Source organism: Lathamus discolor, chromosome 1 (genome assembly GCF_037157495.1).
Source record: "Lathamus discolor isolate bLatDis1 chromosome 1, bLatDis1.hap1, whole genome shotgun sequence".
Lineage (NCBI taxonomy): Eukaryota > Metazoa > Chordata > Aves > Psittaciformes > Psittacidae > Lathamus > Lathamus discolor.
The window spans coordinates 75320045-75344664 of NC_088884.1; the positions used below are offsets into that span (position 1 = coordinate 75320045).

At 42.2% G+C, this 24620-nt stretch overlaps 1 protein-coding gene across 1 annotated transcript in view; it reads left to right on the top strand.

Moving 5' to 3' along the window:
* AKR1D1 (aldo-keto reductase family 1 member D1) overlaps positions 1-24620 on the top strand; it is a 35024-nt gene that overhangs the window by 3663 nt on the left and 6741 nt on the right. Inside the window, exons 2-5 of the mRNA XM_065680945.1 lie at positions 13020-13187; positions 17587-17703; positions 21831-21908; positions 24080-24202. Of these exons, the coding sequence (XP_065537017.1) occupies positions 13020-13187; positions 17587-17703; positions 21831-21908; positions 24080-24202 (486 nt within the window). The remainder of the gene's footprint in view (positions 1-13019; positions 13188-17586; positions 17704-21830; positions 21909-24079; positions 24203-24620) is intronic.

Consider the following 24620-nt stretch of genomic DNA (forward strand, 5'->3'; position numbering starts at 1 on the left):
ACTGTAGAAAAGGCCTGTTTGATAATCAGATTAATTTTAGCTGAACACTCTTTCCCCATAGATGTAAGAGAGCTTTTCTCCTGAGTGGATACAGGTCAGGATGACAAGAATTCAGCTTATTCTTTGAGACTGAAAACACTGGTAGTGCAATGCTGGGGGTTTCTTTTTGCTTTACTCTCTTAGCACAGTAAGAAAGCACAATGAATCCATTTGCTATCAATTCATCTCCTAGCAGAAACACAGGAGTCTTCACTGGGCCATAGAACTTGTGACAAAAACGGATTTTTTTATGAAGAAAAGCACTTAAAAATATTTTCTGCTGCTTCAATGGAAGGTTATTTTTTTAAGGGAAAGTAATAATTGTATGACTAGAAAGCTTAGCCTGGTTTGGTTTATTTTTGTTCTTTTTTTTTGGGGGGGGGGGGTTGTTTTTTTTGTGGTTTTTTTTTGGTGCAGATTTCAATGCATTGAAGTTGGTTTTGTGTTCCACTTCACACAGGGAAGGAAAGGTTTAAGCCATATTAGATTCTTGCCTACATAAATTAAGCCATTCATCCTAGCAAGAATTGACTCCAGTGAAACACCAAAAATCTCTGTCACTGACTGCTTCCCACTCTCCTCATGTGTCTCAGAGGGAGCCACAGTGGGAGCAGTGAATCTGGACTATCAAGGCCCTTTGGATGGCTTCAAAATTTGAGGCCAATTTTGCCCATCTGGCTCTGGGGATCCTTCCTGCAAAGCCCTGTGTGTGCAGGAGTGGCTCTGCCAAGGCTCCATCAGACACACCATGTCCAGCTTTCCCTCCCTGAGGGCCCCTGAGCCGTTGACCCAATTCTCCAGGGTATTAAATAGATGGGGGGAGGGAGAGGGCAGCCCCACAGGGGAGGGTGGAGGACCACAGTCCCTTTGATGAGTCTGTGGCATCACCCTGTGCCATAGCAGTGCCAGATCAGCACCCCAGGCTCCTATCATCTCCCAGCAATGACGTTCAGCTCCCAGCACAGCCCAGTGAGTGGTACTGGTACCCATCTGGAAGCAGATGGGGTGCTGGGATGAGAAGGCTTAGAGGGGAAAGGTGCTAAGAACACTCCTAAATCCTGGAAATCCTATGCCTTGTTAAAACAGCACTTATGCCTGCACTTTATAACTCATCTCTGTCAACACAGCTAAGATCATCAGCCCAGTGCCTCCACATAAATACTTGCTGTCTCCCTGGAAGGTCAAGGGGTCTTGGCCATAGCTCCTCTCCTGCCTTCCTGTTTTGACTGAGGGAGGAAAGGTCTTGGAGGGAAGGTTGTAGCAACCACACTGTACACAGGCACTGCTTCTGAAACATAAGATTAGGCAAAGTGTTCAAGAATAGCACTGGGTGAGGGTTTTTGGCAAGTTGTGTCTTTGCTAAAACTGAGGTTCTGAGGTAGCCAAATCTATCCATAAATTGGAAGCAGTTTTGTGGAATAGTTTCAGGCAAAACAAATGGCAAAGCATTTCATTTTGGGCACTGGCAGTACAAGCTGAGGAATCAAAGGATTATTAAAGCAGTTGGAGGTAGCAGTTGCCTTTCCCTCAATAGCTCACTGATGAGGGAATCCACATGGGCAATGGGAAACCAGATTCAATCCCGCCTCTGGGGATTAAATAAGTATCACAAAGCCCAGGGAAATAATGTGATCATGGGGGTATGCAATAGCTAGAGTTGGACAAGAAACACATGCAGGTTGGAGCAGAAGGAGCACCTTCCCCATGGGAAAGCATACTGCCCACCAGCCCCACAGCTTTGGATGCTGAAGAACTCAGTATGGCAGCCAGCCCAGAGGGAGAGAGACCCATTTCCCCAAATCCTTAATTACCACAAAGTAACCCTTGTGAGAGCCCAGACAGTCTGGGTTGTGTTTAAGAAGAAACTGCTGGTTTGAATCAGGGAGAGGAAAAGTTCATCCAGGGCTTCCATATCCAATCTGAGTGACCAAGTTTAAAGAAGAAAAAAAAACAACCAACAAAGAAATCTGTTTTGGATAAGTATAAACACTGTATTGGCACCATGAATTACTTTTTACACCCAAGCTAGAAGCTGAACAAAGTAACTTTTCATTGTACAGGCCTAACAGCCCCTAGTGCTCTCATAGGACCTCTTATGCCAGAAAGTTCCTCACACAAGGATGTGAGCACACAAACTATTTCAATTGCTCTTAACTGTGTGGGCTGCATCTCTGTTGCAAGGTGCCTGTCTTTTGAGCTGCCATAGGTTAACTTTAAGTCAAAAGAGGTAACTTGCCCGGTGACACCATCTCGATTTCTGAGCTGCAGTAAAGGGGGGATTGCGCACAGTTTCATTCCCTCTTCCTCTTCTGTCCATCACCAGCTTCTGAAACATGATCAGCTGGACACAGCAACAATTTCAGTCCCCCTCTCTGCCTCACACAAAGCTACAAAATAGACGGTATATTGAAAGCCCCAGGAAGGAGTGACTCCTGAGATCACTGGAGACAGGGTTGAAGCTTAGGCTTCCACTTTTTCACCTCTTTCCTACAAATTTCTCTTTCTCTGTCTCAGACAACCATATTCCTCTTGAGCTAACCCTCCACTTGGCTCCTAGATTGTTTTCTTGAATGAGATAAGAGAGGCAGTGGCAAGAACAGGAACATGCAATTGTCCTTACAGCCTTAGCTTACTTCCCACAACACACTATTAAAATAAATATATAAATACCGCAGTACTTTTAATGTGACCAATTACATGAATACGTCTTTGAACTCAGCAAGTACTGAGTCTGAAGTTAGCTTTCTAATGAAGTGATCTTTATGGACCTACATGAAATCACCACAGGTGTAGTCCAGGGAGATACTTTGCCTTTTTCTTCCCTAAAAAGGCTATTGGGAACCTGATTTGAACAAAGCTGGAAGAGTCAGCTGGGATATTTGGCTATATGTGTGCGCTGAACTTAAGAAGTGAAGAATGTTCCCAAAAAGAAATTGTGTTTTTAAAGTTGTTGGGCTTTATCCCCTGACCAGCATTTCCAAAGGACATCGTTAGCCTCTTTACAGTCCCTTTCAGTAATCACCACCAGCTTTCTCCAGCCATCTGCTTTTTAAGCAGCAGTATTACCGCATGCGGTACTAATTCTTGTCTTCAGGGAGCGCTTTGGAGCAGCAGAGCCACGGCAGGCCAACACACAGCAACGTGTAGTCTTTCAGGATTGCGATTTCTGAGATGTTTCAGAGGGTGGCCTTATATTCCCTTAGTCTCTGAGGATATCCTAAAGCCACATTCCCAGACAGAGATCTGTACACTTGAGGCAAGGGCAGGAGAGAAGATTAGTGTAGCCCATGAAAGAGCTGTGCCTGATCCTGTACGTGCCACGGGGGGCTCCTTGCCTGCCTGCCTGTCAGTAAACTCTTACCCTAGCCTTCAGGCTGAACACTGTTTATCCTGAAACTATATATCTGGAGCCAGACCACTCACTGACAAAGTCAGGACTCGGTTAGTTTTATGCTTGTAGGACTAAGCCATACTCAGAACCTTCTGCTTGCACAGATTGCAGGTGGCATGCTTTTGTTTCAGTGTCCAGTACCCTGGTATTGAATGATGCCCTTGTTGCTTAATCTCTCAGATTTTCCTCCTTATTCCTTGACTAAGTCACAGTTACTGGCAAGACCCAGTTGCCAAGGGCAGATAAAGGCAGGATTTCTTGGTATCTGGTCCCCAGATGCCTTGAGGAGGTGCAGTAGCAGGCATCAAGTTTTAGCAGGCGGGAGAGCAATATGGCTCTTGGGCAAGAGCATGTCTGCTCATTGGAAACATGATCAAAACCACATAAATATATACAACAGAAGGAATCTGTGTGAAAGAAACTGCAGCAACTCTAGGCTGTATTAAGCCATCCCATGTCTTAAGCCATCCCTGCTGTTTGCTATAGCGATGGCAAATATTCCAGAGGACGAGGGATGAACAGGTGAACATTTCAGATACTGCTTTCACAGGTCAGACTTCTTATAGCAAATAGGTTAGAGTAGAGAGTAGAGGAATGCTCTAAATCAAAAAGCTTTCAGACAAATTCTGCTTTCATCAATAATGTTTGCCAAAACCTCAACATTGCATGATGTATTTTTAAGTTCTCTCATGTATGTTTTAATGGCATATTTATCACCTTTGAAAAGTAGAGTTTGTTTATCTTACATTCGCCTTCTCTTTTCTGCCATACAACATTTCTGCTGCTGGAAAAGTCTTTCTACATTTCTGTGCTTTCAACACTTTGCCTTCCTGGTGGTTCAGCCCTGACCTCTCCTCCCTTACCTGCAATCACCTCTTGATGCCTTAATTCCTTCTAGCTCCCTGTAATTTCATGTTATACAATGGAAGATTTTTGGCTTGCATAAATGCAAGATTGCATCTTTATCTCATTAAGAAAGAAAAACTAAGTCTAATTAGGAAAAAAACCATAATCAGAAAAGGTAGCTGCCATTTTTTCTCTGAAATGTGGCATGTTCAAACACTAGCTTTTATGTAAGAGCTGTATTTTAACCATTAATATGATTTTTTAAAGTTAGATTTGACAAAATGACTTATCACTCTGTCAAGCTGCAGAAAAGATTCTTACATTTAACCTTTTTGAGGACACAAGCTTTGTTCCCATGACTTTGATTTGCACAAAACACCTGACTATAAGACACCGTTGAATTTGCAGAAATGCTCTTTTACCTCTGTGTATCTTCTCTGATGAAATCTCTGCGGTTCTTCATTTCTATGAATCCTGAAGCTTAATAGAAAACAAATTGATAGTATGACTAATCTGCACTTCGTGCCAATGGCTTCTGTGGTGTTTCCAGCTGCAAATACAATTACTGTCTAATCATGTGCAGCGGATTAAAAGCTGCATTTGCCAAAATGGCCAACATGTAAAATTCCTGATGAGGCTGCATCCAGCCTTGTAGATGAGGGTGAATTAAACACTAACTCTCTAGCTATAGAGTTCATTAACCTAAGGAGGATTTCTAAGCAAAATGGACACAAAATGGCTAGTTTTGGAAAACGGGGGATTTTTTAGTTTGCCGAGTAGATTGTACTCAGAAAGACTCCCTACTCCTTCAAATAAACTCTTTCAAAAATGTAGTACTTCCAACCTATGCTGACATTTCAGCTGCTACCTGAAAATGCTTTCAGACTACTCCAGTACCAAGAGACGTATCTTTCCCCTCCCTGGACCGGACAACTTCTACTAATGAAAACATTGACAGCCAGATTAACTGCCTGGCCCAGTGCAGGGATGCCTGCCTAATCCAAGTAGAGGGGCTGGCTCTTAAAGCCAACCTGGCACTGCATCACTTGGCTCCTGAATGTGATACCGACACACATACACTTGGACACCACAAGAGCACTCCAGAGGAAAACGTTCCCAGAGCAGGTGACATTTAAGAGACAGCTTTGCCTAGGAGTCAGTATGGATTTTGGGTGGTGGATATCAGATGCTAACATCACCCACCAAATGCGTATCTGGCTATGGCATAAGGTAGAATTGTGTTTAATCAACACTGATCCAAAAATAATGGAAAGTTAATTCAGATACGCTTTTAGCACAGTAGCACTACCCAAAAATTAGTTGTAGAGATTCTTGTCTGAAAAGTAACCAAACGGAAAGCAGACCTTTTCCATTCCATAGCTGCACAGTGCAGTGACAAGCACTAGCTGTTTCAATATATCCCTCTTCCAAAAACTGTAAAGCTAGCTGTACCAATGCAATAATATCAAGGCCAAATATTGACAAAAAAGGAATTTCTCTTTTCCTCTGGCTTTCTAAACTTAATGGATTTTTAACCCTGCTCAAAAGCCACAGAGAAAGCCCTCCTACATAAATAAAAGTTCTGAAATTGTTTTATAGAAGATGAGACAGGGAATCACTGGCATTGTTGAAGAGTGGAAAAAAGGAACCCATGTGAGTGAGGAATATAAATTAACACAACTGAGAGATACGCTTTTTGGCAAGAATATTTAGAGTCCAGTATTCCAGACAAACCTCCATTTTCAGAAAGTCCTTGACTGAATCTATACGTTAAATATGGCTGTGCACTCCCATGTGTCCCTGATTCCCTGCAGTTCTTCAAAGAACAGCGTAAGCATGTTCTTGCAGCTCATGCGGGAAGCTAACATCTGGGTTGTGTCTCTGGTTGACCTAGGAGGCTACATTTGTCAAAACTTGAAAACGCTGTGCAGAAAATTCCTCTCTAGGCTTCATTAAAGCCAACTTTTGTTGGTTCAGCTAACTAGGTGGTGGAATTCCCCAAATTTTACATCTGCCTTTGCAAACTCTTCTTCGAACTGGCGCCAGAAACCTCTCCCCTTTAACTCTAGGGAACAAAGTAGAAGGACTGCTGGCAATTTTTCTTTCTCTTGTTATCTCATAAGATGGTGCTTTGTCTTCCCCTTGTACCACACGCATCCCTGGGATTACATTTCTTGTCTGAATGGCATTTTGATAACATACACCCTTCCAGTTAGATCTGTGCTTTCCAAGGCTGGCCAGATGGCTATTTTGTCCTCCAGCTCTTCAGGAAACTGTCTCAGTCCACCATGCTGGCACTGCAAGCATAGGACCTGGGTGTGCTTGGTTTGCTTGAATCCTTCAGCTGCTGACAGAGAGGCATGGCAGCCCTTCAGTTTAGGCTTGCAGTAAGTGAATTTGCATCAAGTGAAAACTGGCCATCCCAAACCGGAGGATTCTGCAATTAAGTGGTAAAAATAACGCCGGCAGCCTCTGCCAGCTACAATAATAATGCTTTCCTGAAGACAGCTTTGGCTAAATCCTAGAATAATAATGTCACAGGAATTCTAGAAATGCTAAATCTGCAGTTATGCAATCTGATTTCTGTTGTATGGGCAATCAAACCTCATGCGTCAGGCCACTGACAGAATATCAGCCTAGAGGAGAAACGCACCATGCTTGTTCACAGTGCGACACAAGGCAGCAAGCATCACCATTCCCTCCAACTTCTCTGAGTACATTTGCTACCATCCACTTTCTAAGGCAGTTCCCTGCATTACATGAAGCAAAGCTCTGGGCTGGCATCCAGCTCATGGCTCTGAGCTGTGCTCTCTGCCTCTGTTCTCAGCTCTACCTGCTTTTGCAGAGAACCCTTTGCTGGGTTTTGCTTCCTGGATGGTGGCTGTCAATGCTTCCGGGGGACGAAAGCCAGATTTTCCGGTGTATGAGAGAAGGGGGTGTACTGGCAGTTGCATTTTCCAAGAAAGAGGTGTACAGTACAACTTCTTCTTTACAAGATTAAACAATTCTAAGAATGTACCCTTGTGTGGCTCATATCCTCTGGCTTTGTAAACTCAACCTGTGCTTTCCTGTAGTGCTTTCAGTACACATGTTTTCTATGCTCTGTTCGTAACATCTTAAGCCAGTCCTCTTCACCAGTTTGTCCGGAAAACAGGCAAATGGAAATCAGCATTTGAGCTTCTAGAAACTTGCATAAGAATCTGTGTGTGAGAGCTGAGCTCTGGCAAAGGAGGCTCTGAGTCCAGGAATGTACCTACGTTCTCTTTCCTGTATTTAGCTGACTAAGATTCCTAAACAACATCTCTACATCTTAAATTATAGGTTAGGACTGGAGTGCTTAGCCCACAGTTTGGATTTCTTGTGTAATTCAACTGCAGCTAAACTCAGATTTTTCCAGGAGATGGCCCTGTCTCTCCCAACGCAAGAAACCCTTCCAGGATCATTATCCCCAGAGGAGGGACTGGATACCATTGCACTAACTAGTGCAATGCTGTTTCCTCAGTTCTCACATGCTGCTGAGACTGGTGCAACCCTGTAAAGCTGAATATATATGTGAAATGAGGCAGAGCAGAATCTGGAAGCCCAAGTCAGACTGTTTACTGTATGAACTAATAAAGTGTAAATGACAGTAGTGATGTTAAGACATTTATAAAAGCGGTGCCTGTGGTAGCTGCTCATGGTTTTGCAATATTGCAGTCTACTAGTAGTGTGTCCTGTTAGATTCACCCGTGGAGATAACCAGAATCCCTCTTCATCAACTGGAAAGCTGATGGAAATTGCTGACCAGAAAAGGATGCTATAGAAAAAGCGAAAGATTTGGAGGGCAGCTGAAATGCGACACTAAGTAACAGTAATGAGTAGAACAAGAACTAAGTGCTAAGCAAATAACCTTCTACTTAAGAGAGAACAGTAAAATTCACAAGCATGCCTGCATGAAAAATATTCTCCTGTGGGTTGGTCACATGAAACCATGAGCAAAACTGAAGCTGTACATTTTCTATGGTAGGGAGAAAAGTTTTTAACAAAATGGGATGTGGTGGAAGGTGTCTGGAATAAACATTAAAAAATAAAAAAGTTCATTGTCTCAGAGTAAAAAAGGAGCAGAACCATTCAGACAGGCAGAACTGATGAAGAACATTGCTTTTTCAGACTCATAAAATGTGGGAACTGGCCAGTTGGCTACTTCATCTACCAAGAAGGGGCCAAACTGATGCTTCCTTTCTTCCAGTGAAGGTGCAAATCTGAGTCTTCCCCCCTATCTTTCTGCCAGATTTATTTACAATGGAGCCTGAAGGAAACAGATAGTGGTTTCATAAGTCATTCATGGTGGTAAATCAGCAGGTTTACAACCTATTGATTGAGGGGATAATTTCATGTATTGCTTCCTTAAACTCCATGGTCTTAAAAATAACCTAGATGGCATTGAAGGAATTATTAGTGATTAAGAGGGTTTTCTTTTATCATAAATCATGTAATAAGTTTAATATCTTTTCTGATTGACTGTAAGAGCACTGAAGATAAAAATCTGACTTAGAGTGTTCAAGTGGTTATAAAATTACAGTTCTGAAACAACAGTCCTTGATCAAAGTAGCATAGTTGCAGGGCGCACTGATTAGAAACTGGAACACTAATTACAGCTAATGATCAAACATACCTCTTACCTACACTTAAATAAGAAGTATTAAAGAAGCAAAAATCTGTGTTCTGGCCAAAGAGCCCAGAATTACTACTGACAAAGCAGAAAGGTTTATAGCACAGAGGTGTTTCTGGACCTCATCTGGCAATAGTGTTGTTTTAAACATGCTTATTTGGGAATGGTACAAGAATAAAGGCTTACCCAAAATGAGCAGAAAGCATAGCAACCATACTTTAGATAACATATACCTGTGAATATAACCCACAATAATCTACCAGGAGGAGGTCTGGCTCTCCTGGTAGAGTAAGTGTCTGTCCCATGGCCAGGCAGCTTGGGAGGCACTGCTCCATCAGTTGCTGTGACTGAAGTATCAACCCTTATACAACACTACGAGATGTAAGGGTTGTCATATCACAGAATTACACCTACACTTGAGTAAAAGTTGTTTTTCAGTTGGTAGTCTCTGATCTGGTCACTACTATAGACTTTTGTTTCCACAAAAGACAGAAGAGATTAAAACGTCTCAGGCTAAGCAGTGCAGTTGAGGGGAGATGCATATTTTTACCTTCTCCAATGGAAAGATAGATGAGCAGTGGTGATCTGAGTCATCCAGCTTTAATATGGTCTGTCAGGAAACAATGGAATAAGATACGACATTTAAGGCAACACTTCTAAAAAGTGGCAGAACCACAACATGACTAGCCTGTGCAACTCATCAGCACAGTTTACCACAGCCCATTCCTGCAGGATTTGGAAGGATTAGATATGTGAAATGCTAGAAATGATAGTTTCTCCATCAGAATGAAAATAAACATATGGTATAAAGTTTCCAGACTTGCAGATGTCCCAGTCCTTCATCTGGGATGGTTCAATAGAGGCAGGATTTTCCAAAAACTGTTCCCTAGGTTGCCTTGCATTTTTATATGAAGCACCTTAGACCAGAATCTGCCAGAACTAATATATCGCATCAGATGAAATGAACTAGTGCAATGAAAATGTTTATATTTAATATAAACCCATCTCTGTCCATTGGTAATTAATGCCTGGTCCAAAAAAAAAAAAGCCTTCTCAAGCCCCTAAAGAATAAGATTATTCCTTGAGATGGAGGAGTCTTTCACAAGATTATTCATACAGATGTGTGTTAGTCCCATGCAAAAGATTAAGAAATAAGTTCAGCTCTAACATAAATTAACTGATTCAGTCAAAGGCAGTTGTAGTAAGTACAAGCTTTCTCATTTTCCTCTATTACACTCTCCTTCCAAGTCAGCAATTATGCTGTTTCCCTGTATGTGAGACTCTACCTTTCTTCACCTATTCCTTCTGCTTTTGTTACTGACCAGACTGGCCCTGTTGTTTGAGAAAAGATGCAACTCGGTTATCAGCCTTCCCTTGCTTGGTGGAGTTTAGTTTACAGCTTCAGGAAGCAACTGGGAGTCATGTTCATGCAATCTCCCAGGAGTGCAAAGAGAAGAGAGAGGAAATTCTAGGATCAGGTCCACACCCCATTTTCAGGCTCTTCAACAAAAGGGAAAAAGTAGAAAAATAAAACAAAACAAAAAACCCCAGTTTTTTTCTTTTTCAATCTGTATTAAGGTAGCGTGTCACTGTACTCTGAATGTTCTGCTTTCATACACTCGGATGGTAGAAGCCAGACAGGCTGAAGCTATCTAAAAGTCACACTGCTCAAAAAATCATTTCTCATCAGGAGAAAACACTGATCGCGTGTTTTAAAAATATACTTCTCGTTTGGATAACCAGTCATCTCTTAGACTTGAGCTCACAGGACCTTTAAGCTGAGCCCTGTTGCTCTGCACTAGTCAGCTTGAGCTTTGCAAACTCATGCAGCTCACTGCTGAGGCAGAGGTTTGATGTTGTTGTCAGCAGTGGTAGGCAGGCTTGTAGTACTCCTGTCAGAGCTTTTTGTCTGCTGCCTTCCTCAAATCCTTGCCTGCAGGTTCAGGCAAGGACAAAGCAGTGAACATGTTGGAGGTTGTCACTGCTCCATGCCTTGCGTTTCTGTAACACTGCCCAACATGCCCCAAGTGAAAACTAGCCATTGACTGAGCCTCAAAGGCTTTCAGCTGCCATAGTCTTCATTACATCCTACTAACAACTAGGAAAGGGCCCTGGCAGGGGCTAGGCGTGCCTTTAGGAGGCTCCCACAATGAAAGGAGCAGAGCATTCAAACAAGTGTTTCACTGTCTCTCTCAATTAAGCAGACAATATTACATTGTCACTGCTGTAAATACTTTAGCATGCCAAATTGTGATGGTTTGCCTCTCAGCCCTCACCCACATCTGTAATAAATCAGGGCAAGTGTGAGCAGCTTTGCATTTTAAGTAACCTCTAGGTACTGTATGCTGGAGCAGAAAAGTCTCCCCTGAGCCCAGACAGAAGTTGATCCAGTCATGTCTGATAGCAGGCAGCCCAGATAAGACACTAAAGAGCAGAGCAAGGAGGCTGAGGTATAGTCCCATTGCCCCAGAATAATCTGCCACCAGATTCTACATATTTTTATCCAAAAGTTGAAACACAGATATCTGGGGAAGTAAGGGAGAGTTAGACTGGGTGAACTCCAGCATGAACCCTGTGCATAGCTCAGGGACTCCATTCTGGGACCAAAAGACAGAGAGGTTGACCCCCACGTGTCTTCAGCAGTTCTTCATGGATCTTTCTTCCATGAACGTGGAAGGGCAAACCAATGCCTTTAGTTGCTGCAGCATCCTGTGGTGTCTACGACTTTCATACCTTCTAGTTCAGCAGGTGGTGGGCTTTTGCTATTTTGCTCTTATTTTATGGCAAACTTCTGGACAGCTAAGCCAGCAGCTGCTGTAAAAGTGAAGCTTGGAGGGAGAGGAGGGACTCTGACTGCTATGGTGAAAAGTGGTCCTCCCCACAACAGTACTGATTCTTGTCTTTCCTTGGCATCAGCAAAACCAACAAATTTGACACACTCTCTTCATATCCTGCCTCATCTTCACATGTCTCTGGCACCTGGGTTGTTTTTTTTAGTAGAAGGAGCAGCAACACCTTCAACTGGAGGTAGCAAAATCCACCTCTTGGTATTTGCTGCTGACAGCAGCACAGCAGAGTAGGTTGACTCGCCCTATTTCACTTTTTAAAGTGAATCAGATGTCCTCATCTCAGCAGAGCAATGCCTATGAAAAGGGTGGGAGAATAGCATTGCAACATGTTACTGAGAGCTCTTCACCATTACCACTTAGAGCTGCCTTCTCATTATTACAAAGTGGGGGAACAATAAGATGTTTTCAGTACAAAAACTTCAGTGATCGGCCAAAAGATTTCAGTTACCAGACTTATGCTTTCTTTGCTTGGTTTGGCCCATGTGCATTTTGCTTGCCACATTGGCTAATGGAAAATATGACTGTTCTGAAAAAACAAGCTCACTCTGAATTTGAAGTGCAGCACACAGTACAAAAATGCCACTTGGACTTATTAAGAAATTTTTTGGGCTCATCTTACAGTAACATTACACTAAAGCATCTACTGGTGCTTAGCCACACAGTAGAGCAACTGTCCAGAACTGGGAGCAGCAGCAGACAGTCCTGAGCCATCACCCTCCAGATTGTGATACCACCGATGGTAAGTTGATTTGAGGAGAAAGAGATCAAATCCAAATTCCTGCTTTGCTAAAAGCTCTGCTGGGCCATGAGGTATTCAAACAATCTCTGATCAGGCAGGAGGTTGACCAGGTCTGCTCAAGCAAAAAGCTGTCTTCCACTCAAGGAAGGGATTTTATCAAACTGTTGTAGGAAAGCCCTTGCTCTCTAGATACAAAATTCTGAAATAATTTTCATATTGAATACATTCAGTTGTACCTTCTGAGGACTCCAGTACTCTCTCTTTCCCAGACACACAGAAATATTTGCTTTGCTGCTTTTCCCAGTCACTTAAAATGCACAGCCCATTTTTATTCACAAGTTGAAACACAGGTGTCTAGGAAGGTGGTGGGTGGACAAATGGATGGAGGTGATGGAGACTGGAAAACTCCAGCATGAACCTCATTCATATCTCAGGGACTCTATAGCATTAAAGGAGAGGCAGGCAGGAGGCCAAAAGCGTTTATTCTTTTTCTTCTCCCATTAGACTCCTAAAGGTTCCTGTTTGGAGTCAGTGAAGATTGCCATTGATACTGGTTATCGCCATATTGATGGGGCCTTTGTCTACTACAATGAGCATGAAGTGGGACAAGCCATCCGGGAGAAGATTGCTGAAGGAAGAATCAAGCGGGAAGACATTTTTTACTGTGGCAAGGTGAGAAGCTGTATTTGGATTATTTACACCAAGTCCATGATTTCTGTGAATGTGCTTTCTTAAGGATGCCAGTGGTCAATGTCTGGCATACTTCCAGATCCAACATCCTTTATTTTTCTTTCCTAGCATCACCATAATGCTGCAGAGCTTTACAAGAGCTAGATTTGCTGTTAAGCACAGGAATCACTGTTGTTTTCAGCTTAAAGCCCTGTTAGCATTCTGCTTAGTAGTGTAGGTACCTGAAAGTTTAGACCATTGCTACACTCAGTGGTGCTTCCTAAGCTGTTATTGTCCCATGTGTTTTGCTGGCATGCACATCTATATAGTCACATACTGAGCCTGATGTGGATAATGATCTGGCAAATGAGTTATTTTCTGTTAGAGTAATTCCCCATACAGGTTTGCCGTGATATTGCACAATGAAAGGGGTGGGAGCAAGCGTCTCTGTACCAGGAGAACAGCAAGTACACTGGTACTATTGCCAGAAACCTACTCATCAAGCTACACCCTTAGTTACTGTATCACCTGTCATTAAAAAGTTCTAGGATGATGAATCAACTTACTTGGAGGCAAGATGTCATCACACTTCTGCTCTAGAGCGACAAGGCTAAAGTAACGCATGAGCTAGTTTGTACTTTAAAGTTTTGGCTCTAAGAGTTGATTCTCTCTTAGAAGAATGAAAGGTTTTGTTAGACACTTCCATCAGACAAGGGATACTACATTTACAATGACTATCCCAGGTATAAGCAAGAAAGCTCATTGTACATTGCAGAATAAAGGTCAGATGGCCCCAGAAAATTTTGTCCAGATTTTAGTGAAGTCTGTGGCTTCAAGTCCCCCTTCCTGCAGTGCTTCTTTGAACATACCAACATAATATTTTCCTTTTCCTTTCCCAAATAAGACATAATCCACAAAAGTTATTCAACAACCTTGGAAATAAATACCATGGCTCCTAGGGTGAAAGATACCATGGGATAAAAGCCCCATTTTACTTTGAACAATTTAGTTAAGCACTATGATCTGGGAAACGAAGCTTCAGATGGGGTAGCATACAGACCAAGTGGATTTTCAGCAGCTGTAGACCAATTTCCAAGTACAGCAATTTCCAGTCTGTAAAGTATGCAACTCTTTTCCAAGTTCCCTGCTTGGGTCTAGTAGTAAGAACCTTGCCATCCTAAGAAAAACTTGGTGTTCTCAAATTTTCCACCTTTATCAGGGTAGTCTCCCAGTCTCTCATATGCCAAATACGTTGATTTGAATCAGTTGAAATACTTTGTTTCAACTGTTTTATTGTTTCATTACTGCAAATTACCAGCAATATTCCAAATCAAAAACACAGAGTTGTGCCAAAAGTTTAGAACCAGATGTCCTAACAATTTTGAACCTTTTAACTTTCCCAACTGCTTCCCCTGCAGTTTATTTTCCCATATAAGCCTCTAGGTTCTGTGAAAGCACATCTCTTTGTAAATTTTCCAAACTTATTTTATTACATCTTTCTATATGCAGTTGTCTGATCTAATCACTGGAGTATTTTCCTAGTTGATAATCACCACTTAAACATTGAGCAGTCTATAAAAATACATTCAGTTTCTTGATTGTAAGTTCAGTTTTCCCCTAAACTGCAGATCCTGCAAGCCACGGGGCTGCAACATGCAGTATCACAAGAGTCAGTACTTGCAGTTGCAGCTTGCCTTGTGACTCTGAGATGGGACATGTGGATTTATCTTTCTGTTGTGTCCTACTTGTGTTTGCCAAAACGTCAGGTGCTCAGGGTGCTCATTAGAGCGTATCTGTAGTCTTCAAAGACTTCAAAGGCTGAAGTAGAAAATATTCTGCAACCAATGCAGTCCATCGAAATCCAGGACTTTCACAGGTTTCAGTGAACATTTTCACAGCAGCTCTGGACTTCCCAAGAGGAACAGGGCTGGATATCCCTTGCCTAATGAGCTTTTGTATCTTTAGCCTTATGTAACTCACAGACTTGAGAGTTACACACAAGTATCAAGCCACTGGTAGGTACCTCAGCCAGGGGTTGGTAACTGACCCATATGAACTGTTGCATCTTCTAGGAAACATGGTAGCTACAGTAGACCACTCTCAGAAGCAGTTTGCACATCAGAAGTTAGTTTTCTTTTCAGCCTTGCTGACCCCAAAAGCACTGGAAATTTGCAAGACCTTTCAGATTCAAGCCCCTTATGCAGATATTTTCTTAAGCAAAGAAGATGTTTTGGCTTCAACTGGAGGCTGGTCCATCAGCAGGAACTAACAAGAACAGCCCTGCTGAGTGGCAGTGTTACTGGAATAGTGACTTGGTGCATTCGCGCTGCATCTGCCAGTTGAAATCATCAGCACTTGCACTTGGCTCTTGCTGCTGGCTGGCTGATCAGGCAGAGCAGCTCAGCATCCAGAAATTTTAGAGGTTTTATATCAACTGCCAACATCTCACTTGGCTTATATTGCAAGACCTTTTGCATCTCCTCTTTCATCCCAAGATATTTCTTTCATTAAACTAGAAGTAACATTTCCAGGAAACATGGTGTCCTGAAGTGCCAAAGCCAGCTGGCAGCTTTGACTGCTCAAACATCTACATGGGTTCTACTTAGGTAGATAATACAATAACTTGTAAAAATCATGAAAACAGTTATGAAACTCTAAAGTTTCCATGGCATCTATGTTATTAACATAGTACAAATGTTTCCTATTTCTAAAGGCTGTTTCTTTAGAACTTTCGCTGTTTGTTCAGAAGAAGTATATTCACTGGAAAGAACTAAGCTCAATAACACTGCGGCAGAAAGGGACCTTGGAAAAACTTCTAAACTATCAACATACCTCAGGTTACTAAATTTCCAAAACACAGTAATGAAACAAAATAAACATGAAGAGTATACAGATTCATTTCCTTAGTTATATTCAAGTCCATCTCATTTTACATATGCACTGCTTAAAAAAACACCCAGACCAAAGGCTTCCAGGAAATCCACTGGAACAGCTTAAAGCTCTGAGAGGAAGATCTTGGTCCCTTTCCTGTAGTGCACCTTAGCCTGTGTAACCACCATCTAGCGATCACAAAGTCTTCATACCTTGCAAAATACAAATGCACAAGGTCTGGTATGAATTTCCACGTGCCAAACCCTGTTTTGGTTCACCAGCTTAGGGCAGGGTCAAATGTGCTGCGCCCAACACAACTGAACTTAATCTTTAACACACTCTTGTCTCTGCTGGCAGAACTGAGCAGATTGTTTCCCCGAGGAACATATATAATATAGTGTAAAAAAAAGAACACACATCTAAAATAATTTAAAGCTCACCTAGGCTATGTTCTTTGATACCTATAATCATTATCTTCCCCTGAATATGGCAATTCAAGTGTTTCATATCTCAAGAGCCAATTCATTCTACACCTTGGCATGCAGTGACTGCCAGCTTTGGTGGCAGAACTGACTAGACAATGACCATACAAACAAACTGTAGATTTTTCCAGCCAATAAAGGTGCCAAAAAACTCAATATGACTCCTCATGTCAGTTCTGTGCATTGAAAAAAAAGGTAAAATAGCCCAGTTTATTGTGTGCAGACAAATGGCGCTTTAAACCTTCCATTGTGTGTTAATTCCGGGTTTTGTTGATTTTAACTACAGCAATCCATTTACAAAGAGCTCTTGGTTACTAATTACCATGCTATGTTATTATCCTTACAAGATAATTTGCATCAGCAGAGTTCAGCTAGAGATAGTACTGAAAGCTCATCAACTAAGCACACTCCATAGCAACATCAGGGCATAACCCTGCAAGGAAGCGGTTGTGATTAAAGAGGTTCAAAAGGCTCTAACTAGTCACACCTGCATTGCAGTAGCTAAACATTAGACATCTTTCAGTGAGGACCAGGGAGTAAACTAAAACTTTCCTAGATCAGGCAGTCACTCAGGCTCCACAACCACAGTAGAAAACCAAAAGATTCTCTTTGCCTCTTTGTGCTGGGTGCTTGGCTGTTCAACAGCTAACTCACATGATGTCAGCTTCTGCCTTCAAGCATAAAACTGACCACAGATTTCTTGTGGGAACAAAGTTTTCCAGTGAAAGCATATGCTTGGAAAGCTCAGAAAACAAAACGAATCTGTCTAAGATCATTGAGCAAGAGTTTGCAGTAAACTCAACTCAGAAGATCCTGTGTTGTAATAAACAAATATGCATGTCTTTACTGTGACAGTCCTGGGCAAGGATTTCTGCCTTATCTTCTACACCTGCCAGAATAAATCCCCTCACCTCTGTCTTGCACTGTGCAAAACAGGCTCTGACAGAAGGATAAGACTGTGTGTGTGAGGGGTGGTTCAGCTGGAGGATGCTCACTGTTACTGCTGGCACCCAGAAAAGAACCTGTTGTTGTTGTGCTTGTTTCCCCAGCTGTGGAATACCTGTCACCCGCCGGAGCTGGTGCGTCCCACGCTGGAGAAAACGCTGAAGATCCTGCAGCTGGACTATGTTGACCTCTACATCATCGAGCTGCCAATGGCTTTCAAGGTAAAAACCAAAATTAACCAAAGAAGGTGCATGATTGGCTTCAACCAAGGTCTCCATGTAGCATCTTCCTTGCAACTTCCAGTCCATGTTAAAAATAGCCTTTTGGCCAGATAATGCTTGACATATACTGCATAGATACATTTCTGCTCACTGCCCACACAGGGAGGCTTGTACGTGGTGTGAACGGTTACTGACAGTTGCTGTGTGGGGTCTCTCCACTGGAAGGACAGTTCTCCTAACCGGGGTTGAACGCTTCCTCACTGACAAATTACTGCAGCTGAATACTGAAGCAGCACATGTGTCTTGATCCTGAGCCATGGGCAGGGAGTCACTGATGGAAAGTGGTTATACAAAGCAGCGAAGGGGCATTGGCAAAGTTTGGAGGGGTTGCAAGGGAAAGTAGAAAAAGCCACCAAGTTGATTTCCTTAATCTGTCCCAAAACCAAAGTAGTAATAAAGCCACTGGGTAAATTCTAGTTATAATCTTAATCTCCTTGAACTCCAGCAATTCTCTTGGACAGCTTCAGTAGACCACAGCTGGTCCCAAACACAGGTTGTCCATCTCTCACACAGGAGTCTGATACTCCTTTATACTGCTTCTTCTGGGAAGCTTGTAGCCGAAACCTTTGAGTGCAAGGAGCTCACACCACAGTTGTATGCCTGTTTTGCAATGAGCTCTTGCAGGTCCTGAAAGTTTCTGGTTTCATGGGATTTTGTTTCTTGTTTTACAGTTTTCTTCTGCGATTAAATGATATAAAAGCAAATTAAATAATACTGCAATTAGAAGAGTGAGATTCAAAATATATTTAAGTGGTTTTGAACCAATTAAATCCTTTTCTTAGAGAGAATGGGGTCAGGCAATTAGGTGGCTAATTGTTTCTGAGGGATATTCAAGCTGTAAACTGGCCTCTTTCTGCAAGAAAGGTAGTTCTCTGGTTATTAAAATTGTATTTTGTTACAGACTCCAAAATGCCAGAAGCATCACGTAGGACGTGATTTACCAATGAAGCAATCACTTCAGACCTGCAGTTCTTTCTTCCCCAAGGAAGCCCTATCCCGTTAAGACCTGTATAGGAGTAACTGGGCTCAGATATTAAAACTTTATTTATACGGTCCCACGTATGGAATCCTTTTGGGTACATTTTTAAACATTTCCCACTGCTTGCAATTTCCTGTTTCCCTCTGCTTGTGTTTGTATTCTCCAGTAGTTCATTCTCCCACATAGTGAAGGTCATTGTCTCACAATATGAAAGTATAGACAGCTGGCTTTAAAGTAATGTACATCTGACTCCCTGAGGCCTGTATCAACAATCTGAGTTGTTAAAGGAGTATCAGTCCTAGAGATTCATTCATGTCACCCATGAGAATGGAGAAAAAAAAAGTTGCTTTCTGCCTGAAAAATAGATGTTTTTCTGTGCCAAATAGGGAAAGAAAAAGAACTTATCTTTTTGCAGTGGTGACAGGTTTTCTTTCTTTGTTCCCTCTCTCACAAATACACCCATCCTGCATGCAATGCTTGCCTTTGGTGAGGAGTGTGCAGGTGTAACACTAACAAAATCCTGCTCTGCCCTCGTAGCAACCATTGGTGCTTTACTGTCTCTCAAAAGCTTTCTAGCAAAAGCAGTCTCTGCTTGAAGCCAGTGTGAAGACAAAACTTACAGTCCCTGAAACTGGTAAGAAACATGCCCCTGCAAAGCCAAGCAGTGTGAGCTGTTACAGGGACTTTTAGGCTGATGACCGACGTGGAACAGGTCTTCTCCAGGCTGCTATATGCCCTCTGCTTGAGGAGATCATACTCAATGGCAGGTTTTCTAGAGGGCTTTGCTCAGATGGCTGATCCATTATTCAATGGATCTGTCAGATGATCTCCAAATCCCTCCCAACTAAATTATTCTGTGATCTAGTGGGAAAGCATGTATTTTAGCCTTATACTGAACAAGTCCCATCCAAGTATCTTCTTTTCATTTTAAGAGCATAAATCAGAACAGAACAATGGCTTCACTGTTTGACTTCCTATCACCTTCTGTTTGTGCAACAGGCATTCGCAAGTTGTTAAAATTGCTCTTTTGAGAAAGCCTGCTTGTCAAAGACCATTTTGTGAAAGTGATGGGATGTGCAGACCTGCCTTCCAGCATCTGTGTGGGTGAGGAAATTATTGTAATGGAAGTATGACTTTTCCTCTCAGAGGTTACCAAGTGCTGTCTTTTAAATATGCAAGTTGTCTGGTAGCATTTGGAGTGCCTCCAGACTTTGAGCATGACATGATACAACATGATCCCTGCACAGTGGCAGTGATGTGTGGTGTTGTCCCACTTACTTCAGTGCTCATATTGCTGCATTGTGGGCAGCTACCTTACATTTAGTCTAAAGTGTGTGGCTATCTCCAAGGGAACTGTGAGAGAAGAACTGGTGCGATGTAGTCCATGAGAAATCGAAGCTGAGAAATGTGACCTTTATAAATACCCAGTAGCCACCATCCTGTAACCATCAAAACACTACCTTTCTCTCAGGATTTTATTCCTCTTTACCCACCTGCAGACAGTTCTCCCATTCAGGAACTCCCTTGTAATAAAAGGTAGCTTGGCAGAGAAAATATTGCCTGGAGACTATTGAGCAGAGTCAGCTGTACTTCAGCACCTTGTATAGTCCACTGGAGGCAGGAGGAAGGATTAATCCTTGTGGAAACCTACAATAGCTGCCACCACTTAGTTAAGATAACTTAATCTTCAACCAGTGTTCATCCTACGTTTGTTCACTTTTTAGAACACAAGTGATAGAAATAGAGGGAAATGGGGGCATGATAAAGCAGCTGATGTAATTGCTTTGTATTGACTACTACAAAATAGTGTTGAACAGAAGTTAATGAATTGGAAGTGGATCAGAGTAAAAAGGTCTTGAATTCAGACTCATCCCCTGAACTCAAAGAAATCCGGCTGCTATGCACTGAGCTTGGAGAGTCTGCTGGGATAACATGGGGATGAACAGTTGCTTCCATAACACCATGGGGTAGTTTTGTAAAAAGTGCTTCTCCACCTCAAGCTATGATGTCAGTTTGTCTTCTAATAGAAAAAACTGACCCAACAGCCATCTACCTCCTTCTAATACAGACTTTTTTTTTTTTCAGCAAGACACAGCAACAAAGGCAACAAGTTGTCTTTGTGAAATTCATTGAGAAAAAACAGCACACTTGGAGGAGACAGGCTTATGCCTGTAACTTAGACCTTGGCCTCTGAAATCTGAGGCTGTGTTTTTCTTAGGCTCACTTTTCCCATGAAATGCATTGAGTTTGAACTTGACTGAATTTGGAGGCACCAGTTACGGATCATATTAGTCACAGATGCATGTTCCCAAGGAGTTACCATGTCAACATCTTGTATCCAGGCCTTTGAAGTGTAGCAGTTCGCAGTCAGATCAAATGTCAAACATCACTGAAGAGGTTTTTTATGGGAAAAAAGGTGAAATTGTGATCAGACAAAAGGGGGGGAGGTGTTAATGCATTCCTGCAACAACAGTGAAGTGACCAGCAAGCAAGAGAAAGCAGTGCTCATGAGATACCCGCTCATAACTCATCTCTGAAACTTTGTTTGAGGGGTATAAAGATAGAAAGAGTTCCTAGTCCCCAGAGAAAGGTGGTGAGTGAACTTAAAAGATTCACAGCCTTTCCTATAGCTACACATGTATGAATGGAAAAGAGCTCTTGGAAATGGTCCCTCCAACTGCTGGGAGGTGTATTAAGCTGGTATTCTTCCCAGGTGGCTAAGCAGGATCAGTGGAAGGGCTGGGAAGAAAGGAGGAGAAGAGAATAAGAGAATACAGGATGGTACTCTAACCCAGTCCTTTGGAAGGAGTCTGGGCCTTTGGATGCCACAACATAGAGTTTATTGAAAAACAAGGCCATCCGGGAACTTCTGAGTGTGCACTCATGTGAAGTGCATCCAAGGATGATCTAGCAGTTGGGCATGTGGTAAATGGCCAGCACAAATGACCTGTTGAACTTTTGGTGTTTCAGAAAACTTGTGATTTTTTTCTTGTTGTTGTTTGCTAGTAGAATCAGTCTCTGGAAAAATCTTTGCTTTGAGGAGTGAATTTTTTTCTTTAAAGCACAGAAATGTGGTTTTACTTTTCAGCCTGGAGATGCAATCTACCCAAAAGATGAAAATGGAAAAATTATCTACCATGAGACAGACTTATGTGCCACTTGGGAGGTAAGCAAACACAACATCCATACAGACATGCTTTAAAACCACAGATCTTCATTCTCAGTTTTCCTTGTGGTCTTCATCACTAATGCTGAGGCATATTGACAAGGCAAATGGATCAAATTCTACTAGCTCCATGGATAAATTTTCATGCTGTAAAAGTATGGGGTTTGTTTCTTGACATCACTTAATCATTTTTCTAACAAAATAAAGCATTGAAAGAAGGAATGTGGATGTCAGGTACTTCAACAGAGTGCACTCTACATATGCTAGTTGTGGTACCTGTCTCCTCTATCAGATCTTTACAGAAGGAGAAAGTCACTAAGAAGTGACTGCATCCTCCTCAAGAAAGGAAGCTTTTCACCTTCAAGAAAAAACAGAATTTGCCCTAAAGCTCACCATGAAAAGAAAAAAGACAACCCAAAATGCACAAAAAAAATCCAACAACAAAAACCTAAACTTCTAAATTCAATTATCAAATGAGAACACAAGTTTTTTCTGCTAAGAAAACTTGGAGGGGAGTAGCATTTGCCTGAAAGACTACATCCTAAATTCATTTGTGCTGCACTCTAGTTCTTTAACCAGGTGTTTCCTTAAGCTTACTGCCACTTGGCTTCAGAATCTCAGGTGAGGCAGGAAGTGAGATTTGCAACTTCCTCACATTCCTGCCTTTCAAAGCCTTTGACTCACTTTAATTCATGGCCAAAGCTGGTCAGTTCTCTGTCTGCAATAAGCCTACTGCAAAAACATCCCTAATTCAGCCCAGTTCACACCAAGAGAGATAGCATGGGCACATTCCACTTCAGTTTGCACCATCCAGAGCTGGACAGTTCGTCCCAGTTTAGCTGTACTTGAGGTAGACCAGATAAAGGTGGAAAATGGTGACATATTAAGTGCAAGTTCAGAGTGGGAGAGTGCCAGGAGCAGGCTTGGGCTTTTCCCTGGCAGCTGAGCCACCCAAGCTTCATCTCAGGGGGAATGGGGACTTCCACATTAGCTGTTTATGTTACCCTTGTCTTTGGCTGATGCAGTTCATTCGTCTTATTCACCGGCTAATTCCTCAAATGTTGAAAGAAACAGTTGCTTGGTCACTGTTATGTTTTTATCTTCAAGCTAGTGCTCATTGTAAAGAATTCATTGTAGCAGGCTGCTCTCTTCAGCTAATAAGCTAAGAGAAAAATAGGTGGCAGTGAGTGCCTGTGAGTAACAGTGTCAATCTAAATAAAACTGGCTAAACTCAATCCAAATAATTTCACTCTCTCAGTATGGTGCTAGCAGGCAAAAATGGCTCCAGATGACTGTATTTGCTGACTTGTCACTGCATGATACAAAGCATATGAGGCCAAGTAGAGGTCATCAAATACATAGTGCCTCTTACCTCCCTGCTTTCAGCTCCTGTGAGACAGAAAGAAATAACAAAACCAGCAGGAGGGGCATGCAGCCCCACAGTGGGGTCTGCTCTGTCTCAAACAGTCACTGAAGTATTTGTGTGCAGACTTTCTGGGAGCAAAGTGGGAGACCATAGGAAAGGAACCTCTTTCCCCTTAACAACCCAGCAGATGAGGCTAATGAAGACCAGGGCGTGTGCTCATATCCAGTATTTGCAAGGGTATTACAATTTGTCTGAAGTGCAAAATATCTAGAATTCCTCTCTCCCTTTCCTTTTTTTTTTTTCCCCTAATTTATACTGTACTGAAATTTTCTGTGCTGGTTTTGTGATGTGCCTTGCAAGATATTTAGGGGATTTCACTGGATAGAGACTTTGTAAGGAAAACTGTTGTACAGTCAAAAGGAATAGACTTATCAGGAAAGCAATCTGTTCTGTTCACTCTTGCTTCTCCAGCTTTGAGGCAATGCTAAAGCAGCATAAAGTAAGAAAACTCTTTAAAAGCAGATGTCTGGCACTTACTTATCTGTATCTCAGATTAATCTTTCTGCTCTCCAGACAAATTTTACCTTTACAGGAGGTATGAAATATTAGGGTTTGGCCTGGAAACAAGCCTACGTGGGAACGGAGTTTAGGATAGCAAGAAGGTACCAGCCCTTATGAGTTCTGCTGCAGCAAAGGTTTGTCTGCAAACTCAAGGATGGTCTATATTCCACCTATCTCTCAAACACATGCTCCAAGGAGTCAAGCCAACAGGTAGGACTACATTGGTCTTTTGCTTTCTTTGCAGGCTATGGAAGCATGTAAAGATGCAGGCTTGGCAAAGTCTATTGGAGTATCTAATTTCAATCGCAGGCAGCTGGAGATGATCCTGAACAAGCCAGGACTTAAGTACAAACCTGTCAGCAACCAGGTACGACTGCAAGCCAAGGGCAGTGCCTACCATGATGCCTCTGCCCTGTAGGGAATGAAGAGGCATGCACAGCCTAAAACCACCATGTGCAGAAAGGTGACATATGCTTTGCCACAGATGCTGCCCTCCATACTGTCACACTTCCATTTCTAGCTTGAAAAGTATTACTCATCCTACCTAGGCTAAAGATAAATATGGGAAGGTGCGAAAACAATAGCTTTCTCTGTTCCTGCTCCAGGACTATTAAACTATTGCCTTTGTGCCAAAGCTCCATCATAAGGCTGAATTCCGAGTCAATGCAGATCTTAAATCACTTCTATGTACCTTCCTTCAAGTTCAAAAAATTCCCCAAACAAACCATTCAGAGCTAACCAGTCCTCAATGAAGACATGTCTACCTCAGCTGACACCAAACCAAA